The sequence below is a fragment of the Eurosta solidaginis genome, chromosome 2 (genome assembly GCF_040869045.1).
Source record: "Eurosta solidaginis isolate ZX-2024a chromosome 2, ASM4086904v1, whole genome shotgun sequence".
Classification (NCBI taxonomy): Eukaryota; Metazoa; Arthropoda; class Insecta; order Diptera; family Tephritidae; genus Eurosta; species Eurosta solidaginis.
Window position 1 is genome coordinate 276,074,397 of NC_090320.1, and position 17,110 is coordinate 276,091,506.

Below are 17,110 nucleotides of genomic sequence, written 5' to 3' on the forward strand. Positions count from 1 at the left end.
GTGTTACCGAAGTTGATCGTCCTTTGCCGGATATAGATCCGGCACGTTTCGGTAAGAAGCACCATTGAGGTACTAGCCAGATAATAGCAAGTTTCCTTGGAATCCCGTAAGAGGACATTGATGAGAATTTGTGATCGGTCGCACCTACTGAATGGGGCGAATCAGTGCTACAACAACAACCACATTACACTCCTTAGTTCTATGACGAACTTGGGGTCGCCATTATTATGTGTATGATACATTTGTAATAGGCCTCCCCTCGGGTAGGTGAGGTTAACAGTTGTGTTGCGGAAGATGTGAATCGATAACGCTTTGTATTGCGCTTATGAACCCCTTTAATCCCAGTGTGACACCTCCCATATGAAAAAGGTTGGCCACATCTCTTATATGTGATTATACAAGAGAAACTAAAATTCCAAAAATATTTTTGAATATAACAGAATAGAACAAACAATAATGCTCTTTAAGTTTGTCATGATACCTGTCCTGATATGTGCTACGGTGTTGAGAGCCGATGGGATTTAAATGGGAATTGACTATCCTGTCCACGATGTCGACGCCGAGTGTTTGAGCACTATGCAGATATCATAGATAGAAAGTGATAGGATAGAATTTTTTCGGAAGCGAAAAAATGGGGTCCCTGTCTTTAGAACTTGGATGCCGAATTGTTATCCAAACTGTATTTTTTTGGTAATCGGAAAATTAGTAATGCCATGGCGGCCCTGGGATCTCAAAGTAAATTTTTAAATATATAAGTCCTGTGTTAGTGGGTAACAAGTTACCAATCGGCATCCGTTTTTTGAAGCAGAGAAGATGGAAGGGAGAGGTGCAGGAGGACTTGATACCCTTTTCTGCTCCTAATTGTCGTCAGTTATCACAAAAAAAGGGTAAATGGAATGGCAATAGCCAAAATCGTTGAGCCGGTTAAGCGCTATTTAAAAACGGATGCTATTGAATGACGAAATTTTAGCATTTATTGTCGTTCATCCAAAAGTACACACAAAATGAAGGACGAAACTACACAAAATGGATATTTGCGGACGTAAAAACTTAATTTAACACACACACACAAGGTAAAATACTGTAACGATCACTTCCACGCCTTCTTGATCTTCCAACGCTGATCGCCTAGCACAACATGCAACGCATCCATATAATCACATTCTCGAAAAGGTATCTCATGCACGACACGTCCAAAACTATCCGATATATATAGAGTATGCTCATCATCGGGTTTCGGATTATACGAAGTCTCCTCTGAGCTCGTTTGCTCAATCATTTTCGGATTAATAAGCTGTTGCGGCTGAGTTTGAGATTTCATTATGCCCCCAAATTTTTGTTGCCGTGATTTAATCTTTCGTAATCCCTCATGTTGCTGACTTAAGTTCTGTTGTTGTTGTTGGTGTTCATATTGTTGCTGCTGTTGTTGTAACTTATTATAATCGTGCTTGCGTTGCAATTCTATTTGTAGCTGTTGCGAACGTTGTTTCTGTTGGTATTCTTGGTGCTGTTGCCTGCGCCGTTGCTCATATCGTTCATCCGCTTCGTCATCGGCTGCTGTGGTCGAAGAGTTCGAACGGAAATTTGGTCTTACATGCATACACGAACGAAGTTGTGGTGGTTCGGAAGCGAGAAATTGTTCAAAAAAGCGGCTTCGTGTGGTGAAACTGCCATTTGGTGAGAACCCAGATGAGACCGAACGATCAGGCCGCGTGCGCATAAACTCAATGTGTTCCTTGATGTTGGCGGTCTCTAGTAATTTGATTCTTCTCTCGGCGCGGTACACTCTGGACATACGGTACAACAACAATGCTACATACAAATTTAATACAATAATAATTGTCCAAAATATTTGCGTTAAATTTTGTAGAGTAAGGTCTATTTGCATTATTTTATTTTTTTTCATTTATAATTTTAATATTTTGTTTTTTTTTACATAAATAAATAAATTACTTTTATTTTTGGCATTCGCTAGTAATAAGAAAATAAATTACGTTTAGGTTGCCAGTCGAGATCAATTCAAGTTTGAAAATTTATTTTGAAAATATTTCTTTAAAATTTCCTTTCAATACACCGCGAAAATTTAGGATGTTAGCTATCCTAACCAAAGTTCTAAAACTCGAAAAGTTTTTGCGAATAATGCATTTCCGAAACGCACTGCTCTTCGCAAAATCAACGGTTGTATGCATAAAAATGACTGGCTTTTCTCGACCAAGCGTTTCATCTTCTTCTTGTAGCGATAACTAGACTCCCCGTAAGTTTTAGGGAGTTTTAACGATGATGAAGATCCTTTGATGGATATTGAACCGGCACGTTCCGGAAAATGGCACCATAAAGGTCCATTAGTCCGACCATCTCGGAATGATTTTGAATGACCACATTGAACCTCCTAGGCCATCCAACTCGCTCCTACCGTTTCGCGATAACAGTCGCCAATTGAGAGCACCAATGGAAACCAAGTCTTTTTCTACCTGCTCCTCAAACCTTAGTGAGGGTCTCGCCGTTTCTCTTTCATTCGCTTAACATGGCATCACAGTATCCGCCAGCAAATTTTCCTGTCCCTTAATAGATGGTACCATCGCGGCTTAGATTTACTGCTACAATTACCTTCTCCAGTATAAGGTATAGGAGGTCCCACGATTTGGAAGTTGCTGTTGTTGTTGTAGATATAAGGATACTCCCCGAAAGTTTTGGGGAGTGTTATCGATGTTGATGGTCCTTTGCCGGATGCACCATTAGCATTAGCAACCATTAAAGAATTAGCCCGACTATCTCGGGAACGATTTAGTACGACCACATGAAACCTTCTAGGCCATCCCGCCCTCACACCCCCTAGATCGATGAGGAACTTGGGGTCGCCAGAGCCTCGGCTGCTAAAGAAACAGGTTTCGCCACGGGTAGGTGAAGTTGGCAATTGGGTTGGAGAAGCTATAAATTGTGCTGGCAACCCCTTGAATCAATTTGGTATTTTAGTCGCCTCATACGACAGGCATACTTAGCGCGGGTATATTCTAAGCTCCCTAACCCGCTGCGGGGATATGGAAGTCACTCTATATGATATAGGATGTCGCTCTATGTTAAGCCTTGTTTGGGATTAAATGGTTCGGAAAATTCCTTCATAATTCCTACGGAGCTGTTGCATCCATAACTGAATCACTCGCTGTATATCGTATTATCATTCTTGCAAGAATCTGCTCTGGTCTATAAGACGTGTGTTGAATTTTTTGGTAGAATTTTCCAGCATTTTTTCTATCAGCCAGCATCTGTTGCTCCTCGCACTACTTTTATATTAAATTTTCCTTTTGTTCAAGCGAATGCAACATTCCTCGTCGCAGTCGTTGTTTTTCTAGGTTCGCTAAAAACCCATGTTGATCGGAGCGGCGCAATGCAGTGAGTGAGAAATGTGCTCCTATAGTTCGGTTACGTTGTCGAAATTACAATCACCGAGAAGGGTATCAGCCGAGCGGAGTAACCATCATATGCCAGTTTTGTGTACAGATTCATGGGAGCAAAGTTTCCATGAGTGACTGCGTGCACTTTCCTCCCTGCACGACGTGATAAATTTGGTTTCGTGTTGTTTAATTTGTGGACCGCCAATAGATTGGTGTATCTTATTTTGCTGAAAGTTGATACATCAGATGCCCTCATTTCTAGCAGCTTGCGAAATCAATCTACCTCAACTCTTTGGAAGACGTTTTATTTTGAAGGATAAATTGTCGATTCTAGAACTTTTTAATCACACCTTGGTGATAATACAGCTAAGCATGGTATTGAAAGCAAAGCAGTCCTCGTATGTCATTTCTAGTTTCTCCCCCATTCGAGGGTTGCTAGCCAGTTTCTGTTTAGTAGGGACTTTAACGTGGGGGTCCCAAGTGCAGCGCAAAACCTTAGTTAGGAACTCGGATTTTAGTGACCTCTCACGACAGGCATGCCTTACCACTGGTATATTCTAAGCAAACATACTCCTTGTAGTCCAGAATACAATATCAACTTTCAATCATGTCTCAATAGCCAACTCCAGGAAGGTTTTCCAATTAGTACTACATACAAATATTTAATTTTTTCAGATGCCAAATGCGACCCTTTGTCAGTTGAGACGTCATCGAGGTATGCTCTCAGGAAAGTTGTCCCTTCAAATGAAAAGAGCAGGTTTCGCTGAGATTCCATTACTCGAAACTATCTTATTACCATTTTAAATATCCAGAAGATCGTGAAGTGTTAACAAATGCTTACGTCTGACAAGGACTGCCAATATGAAAAGGAAAGGGATATGCACCTAGTGCAGCGCACCACTGTGACATCTCAGGGAACTGCGCTGCGGATGAGCTAGCTAGGGAAGGCACCAACTTGCAAACAATAACCCCCGCTGGTTGGGCTAGCCCTCCTCTTAACACCTGCAAACACTTCTTGCGATCTCTATTCACGGATCAAGCAAACGCCAGATGGGCCATGGAACCTACATATAGTATATCCAAGCAAATCTGGCCTAAGCTGGATGAAAAGAGATCGCAATCGGTGATATTGTTAAACCGTATCTCTATAAGCCCACTAGTGGGCCTTTTTATAGGTCACTGTCTACAGACAATGACTTCTGCCGCAGCTGTAGGGACGAGGAGGAGATAGAAAGCGTAGAGCACTATGAGCACTATCTGTGCCACTATCCCGAACTGTCAAAAACCAGATACCGATGCCTCCACAGACACTCATTTGGGTGCCTTGCGGAGCTTGAATCTACAAACACAAACGACATCTTGCGTTTCAGCAGGCAAACGCGCTGGTTTAGCCTCACTGGGGTCTAAGTATTCTTCGCAAGTAGGGAAATAGGGGCCTCCGCGTGGTAGCACAACGGGCCACAATGTCCTACGTGAGTCTCCGCTTGAACAGCAAAGGCAGCCACTCCAACAAAACCTAGTGCAGCGTTGAAAGCTTTTTTTCTACTACACTAAAAAATCGTCCCCGATCATTTAACCAAATCTTTATATTTTGTGAAAGCTGTCAAATCCTATATTCATTTTGAGATACAAAATTTTGTCAAAATTAATTTCAAATAAAATGTGTTAAAATATACCAAAATTAGAATACGCATTTAGAACAGAACCGCGCATTTCCTAAACTTGGCCGGGACAAGTCAATCTAATTCTTTTTAAGTAAAAATTTTCAAGTTCCACCAATAATATTTAAAAAAGATAATATCAAAAGCCGGTGTGAATCTACATACAAATGGCACAAGCGAATATTGAAAGTATTTGCAGCGCCTTATGTCAGACCGATCCAGATCCCGTACCCGCTTATCCGTTAATAGCGCGTACATTGAAGAAAAATTCGATACCAGCCTGTGATGCTTTCGGACCATTTCCCGATGAGACAATTGTGTCGGGCATTGATCGTGCGTTGTATTTGATGGGCGCACGACGTGTACAGGAGTTTCTACACTTGCCCACACCATCGCTGGATTCGACTAATAGTGATATTTCACTAACTATTTCACAGGTATCTTGTCCTGAATCACATAGGCCATGTCGAGTTTGCAGTACTGTTATTGCAACGGGTGAGTAATGTGAAAAGTAAAGAGATGTAGGGCTAGAGGGAGTTCTAATAGAGTTTTTTCTCCTTCCCAGACACCAAAGACAAAAACAAATTACCCAGCTGTTTGAAGATCACAAGAACCTGCACTTGCCCCAAATGCCGCGCAAGCACCTCAAAAGTAACGACGCTAACCAAGAAACAATGTTGTGGCTCCTCATCGCCGCACTCCTCCAAAACCAATATATCACATGTGCAACTATGTGAACCGCCAAAATCTACGAATACTCTGAAACGTTCTTTCTCAATGTGCTCTTTGGCTTGTCGTAAGCTAAAGGAAATGCTGACATTTCCACCAAAGGATGATAGTTGCAAGCCTAAGTGGCTTTGGGCACGTCTTCATTCGACTTCTATAGGTTGTCAGGTTTATGAGATATTCAAGAATTCAAATGTTTGTACACATCCCTCGGAGTTTGAGAAGAAACGTACGCCACAAGTGATATTTGTAGTATTGAAAAATGGTGTAATAATGCCTTTTGAAATCTTGCCATCACACTGAGCAACAGAGAGGGAGATTACCCAGAGAGAGAGAGAGAGAGAGAGAGAGATGGATAAGATAGTGGGGAAAGTTGAAGAGATTGTCAGATGTAGAGTGTGTGCAGGATATTTATGGCCTCGGTACTCCAGCCACCATTGTGAGTTCGGTAACTGTTAGTACATAACAACAATAAACTCGTTTGAAACTTAAGAAATATACAACGTTAAATATGATCTCACTTTAAAGGAAGATGAATCTACAAACATATGCTAATCATAGGACAACAGCAAGCCCTGAAAAACAACTAATGCATAATAAGAAAGATCTTGCTCTGCCTCGGAGGATATATTGCTTACATTAGCTACGATGCGCTGTGTATGGGAATGTGGAAGTTGGAACAGAGACACCTTAAAGGTAGGAGGTGTTAGGTCAAATGGCATGTGTACGAAGAACTTCATATGCTGCAACAAACAACTCATTTTCGCTGTCAGAATCTGCTTTTGAAGTCAATTTGTGAGTCTTCTCCAGTATCGTATCGCAAACATCTGGTCAATAGATAGATATACCATGCCTGAAGCAGCACAATTGAGGAAATGTCCTGAAACCTTCCGTCATCTGCCGAATTTTCTGGTAGAATTTTCGGGCATAATTCCCATGAGTCAGATCTGACGCTCTCTGCACTCACGCCGTTCCGGCGTGGTTACATAGGCAGCGTTATTTATTAACAGATAGATATTTCTATCATACCAGTTAATTTTAGGGCTCGTTGTTAACTTATAGCCTACGCAGCGGGCGTTCATAGTGATTGAGAAATGTGCTTCCACTCCTTGAATATATCATCAGGTCGAAGGTTTCCCTTAGTGAGCATACGTGAAAGCCGAGTGGAGTCATCATCAGCTATCTGTTTCGCCAGACGCTTTTACACGCCAAACTTCCCTTGAGTCACTGCATGTACTTTCTGTGCAGTATATAGACGTATGGTTATCTTGGCTAACACAAATTAAGTGTTCCGAGTTGATATTTGGTTCTCGTAGAATGCGCATATTCAGGAAATTGATGCTTTGTCTGCCTTCTATAACGACGTGATCGATTTGGTTTCATTAGTTTTTATTAGGATACAACCAAGTAGCCTGATGTATCTTATAGAACCTTGTCTTGCAGATGACCATATTTCGAGGCGCTGCAAAGTCACTTAGTCGTTAAGGAATGTTATACCGTGGAGACTGAATTTTCTAACTGCCATGACCGATGCAGTCATGGTATATATTTTCTAGTTTTTCATAAAAGGAGTCCTTACGTTTGTTGGAAGAAAAATATATTGGAGCAAAGGCGCAAGTATGTATATGCTAAAATAGATGATCTCGCCTTGATACTGATTGGGGCGAGACACTCGTTCATAGTCCTACCTATTTGGTTACGAGATCTCTTCCGCGGTATGTAGAGATGTTCAGGGCCAAGTCCCTTTCCCACCCAATTCGAACACCGTAGCTAAGAATCGCGCTCAGCGTCAGCCTTTGCTTTCACGAAGACATCAACAAGCCGGGAAACTGGAACTTTCCTTGCAATATTCCGAACCTTTCGGATGCCCTAAAATCATAGTCCTTAAAATGTTTGCTGTGGTCGTCATCAAAAAATAAGGGTAAAGCTGCAGACATTGGTGCTTTATCGGTAACCGTATCGGTGACCTTATAACAGCTGATTCGACCAAACTTATGGGAATCAATGCAATCGATTATTGGTGCAGCTAAGGTCGTAACCGTATCGTAGCCAACCAATTGGTTTTTGGTTTACCGTCGTAACGATAAACAGCTGATTACGTTAGGGATACGACTACAGCGATACGACATACGGCACCAATGACTCTCGCTTAAAAGTCTAGTTGAGGGGTCGACTGTTAATACGCTACAGAAAATATCGAGATAGGTATCAATTGACGCGTCGTGATATCAGTATTAATCCGAAGGCGGAAAATTAAAATTTTAACTCGTTCAGAAGATATTAACGAAAAACCGAGAAATATATTATGTAGCGTATTAGCAGTCGACCCCTCAACTAGACTTTTACCAAAATAAGATATCTTATCCGAAGCTTGATACCTATTTTTTTCATTGCTAGGGGCTTTCAACACTTACTCGATTACGATAACACCAACTACAACCCGATAATTCAACTTACAACATAAATTATCAATCCACCCTCCAAACAAACAAACAAAACTTTTACTCTCATTCACATTTCCCTTCAATCAATCACTTGAAAAAATTCCAAAGCTCTGAGAAGAACATGGGAAAAGTTTTCAATGATCAGATTATAAAAATTTTATGTGCGAAAAATTTTAGTAAAATTCAAAATGACGTCGGTGAACCAAATTTGAAGGAGAAGTGTTCGTGTTTACGACGTGGCGAAAGTTACGTCGTCTTTTTGGATCGCGATCATCGCAAACAATTACAACGTCAAATGGGTGGTATGGATTTAAAAGTGGCTGCCGCCGAAAAGTCACTATGTACAATCGGTACAACAACCACACCGAGCATCGATATTCGACATACGACAAAATCGAGTGATTTAGATGAGACTTGGTTGAAGCGAACGCTAAGCTTGAGACGTAGCGCGGCATCTAATGCAGAGAAATTTAGAGCGCAAATTTGTGAGAGTTTATGTTCAGTGTTGCCAAAACGTGTGACGGATATGTTAACACCACGTACGACGCGTGGCGAGCATGAACGTACTACACCTTCGGTCTTTGGTCCGTTTCTTGATGAGCCTGTGTGTGGTTTTATCGATCGATTGGTTTATTGTATTTGTATGCTATTCGGTATGGATATGGAAGCGAATGAAGATTGAATATGATAAGAGTAGGTGCTGTGGAATAGGGGTCTGTAATGGGGTTTATGTAAATGTTGGACTTAGTATGTTGAAATTGTAGTGAGTAAATGAAATTTTACGAATTTTGTGTAAGAACTTTTAAAATAAATGATTTGTGTTTTTGAAAATTGGGTTTTTTTGACAATGACCGTTGTGGCTATATTTTAATTTGATAGCGTGCTCGCAACATCAAAATACTTTAGATACAGTTTTTCTATTAGAAAACAGTGGTTTGAGTAACATTCCGAATGCATTTCTGCCATGACAAGCTTCGCAGTGAAAATTCCTTATGTATTCCGTTCGGAATATGCATAAAAAGGTAAGTCCCATATCGTCAATTTGTAGGAAATATTAAAAAGTAGCATGACGCAAATTTGAAGAAAATCTCGGCTTAAATCACCTCGGAGATACATATATCGTAGCAAGTATTTTTGAATCTCGGGTTAACTCAGTTTGGTGACACGGAGAGGTATGCAACATAAGGTGACGGTGAAAGCAGGAGTCTGCCTTGAATCAAGCGACGCCTTAATCTCTCACCCAGCTTGTGTAGGCTATGGGTGTATACGGAGCAGAACAAGGCTAGGGTGAGAGCTCTTTTTTGACGACAAACTAAAATTGACTGATTTGAGTAATTGTACCTATAGTGTTCCAACCCTTTTAAAGAGAGTAAGCGATGCCTTACAGTTATATCCTCGTGAAGGCAAAGGCTGACATCATCACAATATAGGAAACGCTATGGACGGGGAAAGACAGGACGATAACAGAACCTTAAAATCTATCTTCTACAGTGGCCATGAGGAGGAAAGTACAATATAAATACTCATTCTTTAAGAAAAAAAAAACAAAAAATACCTTAAATAACTGCCCCTACCATGACATCAAAATGGATTTCAACGCCAGGGTGAGGAAGAAAGAGGCATTTGGTCTTACAGTCGGATTATTCTGCTTTCAAATTTAACAAGTCTCAAGGCATTGAAGTTGTTCGAACTTGCTCAGAAAACATACAGCTAATGATTGGACTATTCGGCTCCCACCTATCCACTGTGAGCATTCATCGATCGTCGAAGATGTAACCAGGCAGTCAAAGTCAATTTCACTCTTAACTCGGGAGGCATCACCGCTACGGACGCCATAGGGTTCCATACATAACGGAAAAACTATTGATGTAATGAGATATGTCGCCTTCCTGAGAAAATAACACTCCTCATTGCTAGAAAGTGAGATGGATGACGAACCCGATGCCACGATCCCTGACGACGTAATATATATTGTGACGAATATTAGCATCACTAAGCTGACACTAGCATCACTAAACCGATACTAAGCAGCCACTCGAATGAACGTAACAAATCAATCATCATTTACACACATACATAGAAGGCAACGGAGAGATACTCTAAAACACATGTAATCATCAACCGAAGTAGTACTCATATACACACACTCATATGGCTACAAACTACAAATATACATGTATATGGCTGGTAACCAAGCATGAAGTTCGCGAAATTACTAGGTAGGTAGGTAGGTTGAACTGGCCGGTCCATGAGGACCTCACATAGACTGCTTGAGTCCGTAGTGTTACCAGAAGTTTGTTTTAACGACCAAACTGAAAAACCCTATCAAAAACCAGGACCTATGTTATAAAATAACTCCGTCCTCTTGGCAAATACTAGAAGCTTCCTAGGACTTAAGCCACTTGCTGCTTCTAGATCTGACAGCTGTATCACTCCTAATAGCTGGAGTCTTAGCCTGGCAAGTGCAGGGCACGAGCACAGAACGTGCTCGATCGTTTCCTCCTCCAACCCGCACTTCCTACACCTGCTATCACTGACCAAGCCTAATTTAAAGGCATGTGACGCCAGAAGGCAGTGTCCAGTCAGAATACCCGTCATGAGTCTACAGTCCTCTCTTTTTAATGATAGAAGCAACTGTGTTAGTCTAAGGTTGTAAGACCTACACATAATCTTCGACACTTTACAGCCCCGCGCTTGAACCCACGCCTTTTCTGCTTGGTCGATCATGTGCATCTCTCGCCTTCGCTTAATCTCGCCCAATCTAATTGGAACGTCTACGGAGCAAGCTTCAGGGGATGCGCCCTTCTTAGCTAATTCGTCCGCTTTTTCATTCCCATCTATTCCCATATGCCCTGGGACCCAATATAGATGTATGCTTCTCCCTGTCCCGATTCTCTCCAGAGACTGCTTACACTCTAACACGCATTTAGATGCTGTGCTATGCGAGATTATTGCCTTAATTGCTGCTTGACTGTCAATATAAAAGTTAACACGGTTGCAGCTTAAGCTATTCTCTTCCAGGGTTTCTACAGCTTTGGTTACGGCTAATATTCCGCTTGGAAAACGCTACAGTAATCCGGCAGCCTGTAGGATCTGCTTAATTCCGGATCAGCGCAGTATACCGCAGACCCTACTCCTTCCACTATTTTGGAACCATCGGTGTACACATGTATCGCCTCGTCCGCCATTTGCGCACCCTTGCGCCAACCGTCCACCTCTATTGTGGCCTTAAGATCTCCCTCAAAGTGCAGGTAGGGAATCATGTAGTCTGTTCGTCTTGTGACTGAGGACGCTATACTACTATGGCCATATGGTCGGCGTTCAAGCTGCCCCGAAGCATCGAGCCTGGTTGCGGTCGTTAACCCTTTGTTCTTTGCTACCAGGTCTACAGGTGGAATGTGCAGAATGGCATACAGTGCAGCCGTCGGGGTTGTTTTCAGGGCTCCCGTAATGCAAAGCATCGATAGTCTGCATACCCCCTCTAATTTTTTGAGGTATGTTGTTTTTTGTGTGGCTTTCCACCAAACAAGAACTCCATAGTATAGAATAGGGCTTACAATCGCTGTAAAAACCCAATGAGAAAGAGAGGGCGATAGGCCCCACGTACACCCCAGCATTCTTTTACATGCATAGAGTGCCGTTGAGGCCTTCTTGACCCTCTCCTCCACGTTGAGCTTCCATGACAGCTTACTGTCTAGGATGATTCCTAGATATTTTGTGCAAGGTTTCTCCTGTAAGGTCACCGCTCCTAACTTAGGCCTGGTCCAATTTGGGACCTTGTACCTCTTTGTAAACAAGACCATATCCGTCTTCTCCGCATTGACTTTCAGCCCGACATTAGATGCCCAGGTATGAATATCCCGAAGCGCCCGATCCATCAAAGAACTAATCATTGGAAGGCATTTTCCACTTATGACAATTGCAACGTCATCTGCGTAAGCCTTAAGTTTTACGGGTCCCTCATCGAATTGTCTGAGCAGTTGGTTGATGACCAGTGTCCACAGCAGAGGTGATAGCACCCCTCCCTGCGGCGTGCCCCTGTCCACTGATTTCGTGGCCTCGTACAATCCCCATTGTGATGTAATCTTTCCGCAATTTAACATGCAGCCGATCCATCTGATTAAGGCAGGATGTACTTTAATGTAATTAAGACCATCCATAATCGCCCATTTTGCAACATTACTGAAAGCCCCGGCAATGTCCAAGAAGACTCCTAGAGCATACTCCTTATATTCCAGGGATGTCTCTATGCTTATTACCACCCTATGCAATGCGGTGTCTACCGACTTGCCTTTGGTGTACGCATGCTGTGTTGTGGAGAGCAGCTTTTCATCCACGTTGGACTTTATGTACACATCTATCAGCCTCTCAAAGGTTTTGAGCAGAAATGATGTTAAGCTAATGGGTCTATAGTCTTTGGGATACACGTGACCGATCTTCCCCGCCTTTGGTAGAAAAGCTACACGAGCAGTTCTCCAAGAGTGCGGTACATGATTCAGTCTTATGCACCCATCGAATATTATTTTAAGCCATTCCACGACCGCCCTACTTGAGACTTGTAGCATGGCCGGGAATATACCATCTGGGCCCGGCGATTTAAACTTAGAAAACGTCTTCACTGCCCACTCGATCTTGGTATCGGTCACCAAGCCCGGCACCACTAGCTCCGTGATCGAAGTGTGAGTGATGTCTGCTGGTTCTTCTAAACCGTCTCCCGATGGGAAATGTGTATCGAGAAGCACCTCAAGGGATTCCTCACTATCACGTGACCATTCCCCGTTCTCTTTCTTTATTAGTCCCTGGACTATGTTTCCCTTTGCTAGGACTTTTTTCAACCGTTTTGTTCAACTGGAGCACTCTATGTCCGTACAGAAACTTTTCCATGAGTTTCTCTTCGCCCTGGTAATTTCACGCTTGTAGATCCTCAGTAGATCCCTGTACTCGTCCCGACACGCTTCGCTTTCCGCGGTCTTTGCGAGTTTAAACATTTCTTTTACCTGTCTTCTTAGAAGACTCAGCTCATTGCTCCACCATGGCGGCTTTGCTTTTCCTCTGAAAATTACTAGACCTTAGGATTGTTGGAGACATGAACTCCAATTTGATTGAATTTTAAAAAATTTCCCTAATTATTCAATTATAATAATGAACTTAATATGAAAAAAACGAATTTACAATGAGTTTAAACTTATATATGCATATCCTTACCTTAGAATAACTTACCTTGTAAAATTTAACTAAAACATTCACTTCTTAAAACCACATATGTACTTACCTTAAATTCCTTAAATCTACTTAAATCATTTTTCTAAAATACTTACCTGTGCTAAGACACATACCCTTTGTTAAAATACCTAGATTTACTTAAATTAACTTACTTAACTCACCTTTTTCAAGCACCCTGAAAAATAAGAATTTACTTACTGTTTTCTGCATTTTGTTATACTCTTTGTACATTTTCATATTAACATACATACATACATACATACTTACCGTTTTCCTGCTGCGCAGGAGACTTAGGAAATTTGCCAAATCAGTTCGTCTGTAACTATCGCCCGCTAACGTTTATGATTGTTCTCGAGTTAAAGAGTTATTTGAGTGACGCTAAGAAAGTGTAACTAGAGTTATTAAATAGTTTAAATAAAATATATATTAAAAATATATTAAATATTTTATATTTGAAAGTGTTCATTGTTCTTTACGTGACGGTGTGTGAAGTGAAGTGCTAGTGGCACCTTAGACCCCCCACAAAAGTGTGCTTTACCCCCCAGATAAAAATATACATGGTCCTTCGAGCCGGATCACTGGCTCGTATGGAAGTTTCATTAGACGACTAAGCCGTCTAAGGGGGGAGTATGTTTAAGCGACTTAAACTATGAACATTTTTCGTTCGTTTGTTTCAGTAGCCATTGAGTGTGCTTGTAATTCTCAACTGGTTAGTGAAATATTCTAAAGACATAGTTTGAGTTTTTTAATTAAAACCGAGGTTCTTCGGATGGTGTGCTAATACATCAGAGCCCAGTGCTCGCCTCCATATCACACTTTGAAGGGGTTCTTCAAATAGAAGATGAGGTGGCTCATTAGAGCGAAACCTCAGAGTGCCCAACGCTCGCCCCAAATTAAATACTACTCACTTGGAAAGAGATTGTGGTAGCAATTTCACATGCGTGTATTGCCAAAAACGACATCACTCGCTACTCCACTTCCAAGGAAAATCCCACCCAGACAGCAGACCCAGGCAGCAGAGGAACAGGACGCACACAACCCCTCAAGGTCTGCCACCTCCAGCTGAAGACCCGAACAGGGCGTCAACCTCAAAAGAGGCCAGCCAAACCCAAGCCACTCAAAACCCTTTTAAGAAAAACTCAACCTCAACTCACTTCGCGAGTAGTAGCGAAACTACTATTTTACCAACAGCTTTAGTCACGGTGAAAGCAAATGGCGAATACCACAAGATCCGTGCACTAATAGATCAGGGTTCGGAAAAGACATTTGTAGCGTCTCGAATCCAGAAGCTCTTGAAACTACCAACCAAGAAAACCCATTATAAGATCTCGGGAATGGGCGGATCGGTAGTTCAAAACTCAGACCAGATCTGCGAGATAACACTCTGCTCGTCGGATCTCAAAACAAAAATAAACACCCAAGCGATATTATTGCCTAAACTGACCCATTTCTTACCCAGCATTAAAGTGTCAAAAATAGATTTGCAAGAAATTGCCACATGGCCACTCGCGGACCCTAACTGTTTTACCACTTCGAGAATCGACATGGTTATAGGTAGCGATCTCACACCCCAAATAATACTCCAGGGGCTACAAGCCAACGTAAGTGGTTCCTTGTTAGCCCAAAATACAATATTTGGGTGGATACTCAGCGGGCCTATTAAAGAACAAGTGAACGCATTCTCCATCCAAGTTATTCAAAACCCAGACGACACCCTTAGCACATTATTGCAGAAGTTCTGGCAACAGGAAGAAATACCTGACACCCAAGCCCTTTCGGAAGAGGACCAATTTTGCGAGGAACTCTACCGAGAAACCACTCACCGCCAGTAAGATGGCCGATATGTGGTAAAACTTCCATTTAAAAAGGAATTCCCCAGTACCCTTGCCCTTGGACACTCGAGAATTGCAGCACAGCTGCAATGCATCAGCGTCGAGCGATCCTTGGAAAAAAGACCAGAATTGAGAGAAAAATACTCAGAAGTTTTGGAGGAATACCTCACCATGGGCCACATGGAGGCAACTTCATCACGCGAAGTCATCGAGTACGGAAAGTACTCGTCGTTCTACCTCCCCCACCACGCTGTCTTAAAACCCGACAGCAAAACAACAAAGGTACGCGTTGTTTTCAACGCGTCTAGAACTACCCACTCTGGCAACTCGTTAAACGATGTGTTGCACACAGGCCCCATACTCCAAAACGACTTAATGCTCGTCCTACTCAAATGGAGATTTTTTAAGTACGTATTTAACGGCGACATCGAAAAGATGTACCGCCAAATACTCGTTCATAAAGAAGATCAGAATTTTCAAAGAATTCTCTTCCGAAGATCTCCACAGCAACCGATGGAGGACTTCAAATTAAAGACAGTGACGTTCGGCGTCAACTGTGCCCCATATCTCGCGATACGGACTCTGCACCAACTCGCAGAAGACACAAAGCCCACCCACCCACTCGCCTATGGTATATTGCTACACGAAACCTACGTAGACGATATACTTTCGGGCGAACATAGTATACAGTCCGCTCACGACTCTACACCAGGTTATCGAAGCGTTGAAATCAGCCGGTTTTCCACTCAAGAAAATAACGGCAAATCACCCAAAATTGTTGGAATCCATCCCAGAATCTGATCTCCTAGATGCAGATTTCCTCAAATTTCACGATGCCAGCTCAACAAAGACCCTCGGCATAAAATGGAATGCTATAAACGACTCTTTCTCATACTCTTACGACCCTATACCCGCAGAAAACTCGAACACAAAGAGGCAAATTTTATCGGCGGTTGCGAAATTGTTTGACCCGGCAGGATGGCTATCGCCAATAATGATACTAGCCAAGACTCTCCTCCAGCAACTCTGGTTAGAAGGAACTGACTGGGATGAACAAGACAAACCCAGCGCTTTCCACAAATGGAACATATTTCGCGAAAATCTCGCCGCGATAAATGAAATTAAAATACCTCGATGGGTTCAATTTTCACCCAATAAACCCTTTCAGATGCATGGATTCTCAGATGCATCTGAAAAAGCATTCTGCGCTTGTGTGTACCTGCGAGTACAGAATAGCAAGGACACGTTTTCTACTCACCTACTCGTGGCAAAGAGCAAAGTGGCTCCCGTGAAAACCGTGAGCCTCCCTCGTCTAGAACTCTGTGGAGCAGTACTACTCACAAAATTAATAAAACAAATTCGCTCACACCTAACTCTGACTCCACATGACCTGTTTCTCTGGTCGGACTCCGCTATCGTACTAGCATGGCTGGAAAAACCCGCACACACCTGGAAAACCTACGTGGCGAATAGAACCTCACAAATTCTGGAAAACGTGAGTAACGCCCCTTGGAAACACGTACCCAGTGGAGATAATCCAGCAGATCTTGGTACCCGTGGATGTACACCCAAGGATCTAGCCGAATGCTCCCTTTGGTGGAAGGGGCCAGAGTGGTTGGCCAAATCCCCAACGTCCTGGCCGAAACCAGTGACACAAACCCCTACTCCACCGGAACAAAAGCGCACCCATGCATTTCATGCTGTAGATGTGCCTGATCTACTCGAACGCTTTTCTTCCTACTCAAGAGCTCTACGAGTCGTTGCTTATATGTACCGATTTATACACAGAGCACAAGGTCTTGATACTTTGAAAACAATCACGCTAACCCAAG

The 17,110-nt window shown here is 42.4% G+C and overlaps 2 protein-coding genes across 2 annotated transcripts; one reads left to right on the plus strand and one right to left on the minus strand.

The window, feature by feature from the left end:
• Positions 1 to 1,090: 1,090 nt before the first annotated feature.
• LOC137241864 (uncharacterized) lies at positions 1,091 to 1,888 on the minus strand. The gene has a single exon (XM_067769234.1). It carries the CDS (start codon positions 1,886 to 1,888, stop codon positions 1,091 to 1,093), a length of 798 nt encoding a protein of 265 aa, XP_067625335.1.
• A 3,186-nt stretch (positions 1,889 to 5,074) lies between these two features.
• On the plus strand, positions 5,075 to 6,334 carry LOC137242803 (uncharacterized). Its single transcript, XM_067770056.1, has 2 exons — positions 5,075 to 5,548; positions 5,619 to 6,334. The coding sequence occupies exons 1-2, from the start codon at positions 5,221 to 5,223 to the stop codon at positions 6,080 to 6,082; spliced, it is 792 nt and encodes a 263-aa protein (XP_067626157.1). The 5' UTR covers positions 5,075 to 5,220; the 3' UTR covers positions 6,083 to 6,334.
• Positions 6,335 to 17,110: the final 10,776 nt, after the last annotated feature.

Coding starts and splice junctions, on each gene's coding strand:
- LOC137241864 (XM_067769234.1), bottom strand. CDS start 1,888: ATGCAAATAGACCTTACTCTACAAAATTTAACGCAAATATTTTGGACA.
- LOC137242803 (XM_067770056.1), top strand. CDS start 5,221: ATGGCACAAGCGAATATTGAAAGTATTTGCAGCGCCTTATGTCAGACC. Junction 5,549..5,618: donor CAGTACTGTTATTGCAACGG/GTGAGTAATGTG, acceptor TCTCCTTCCCAG/ACACCAAAGACAAAAACAAA.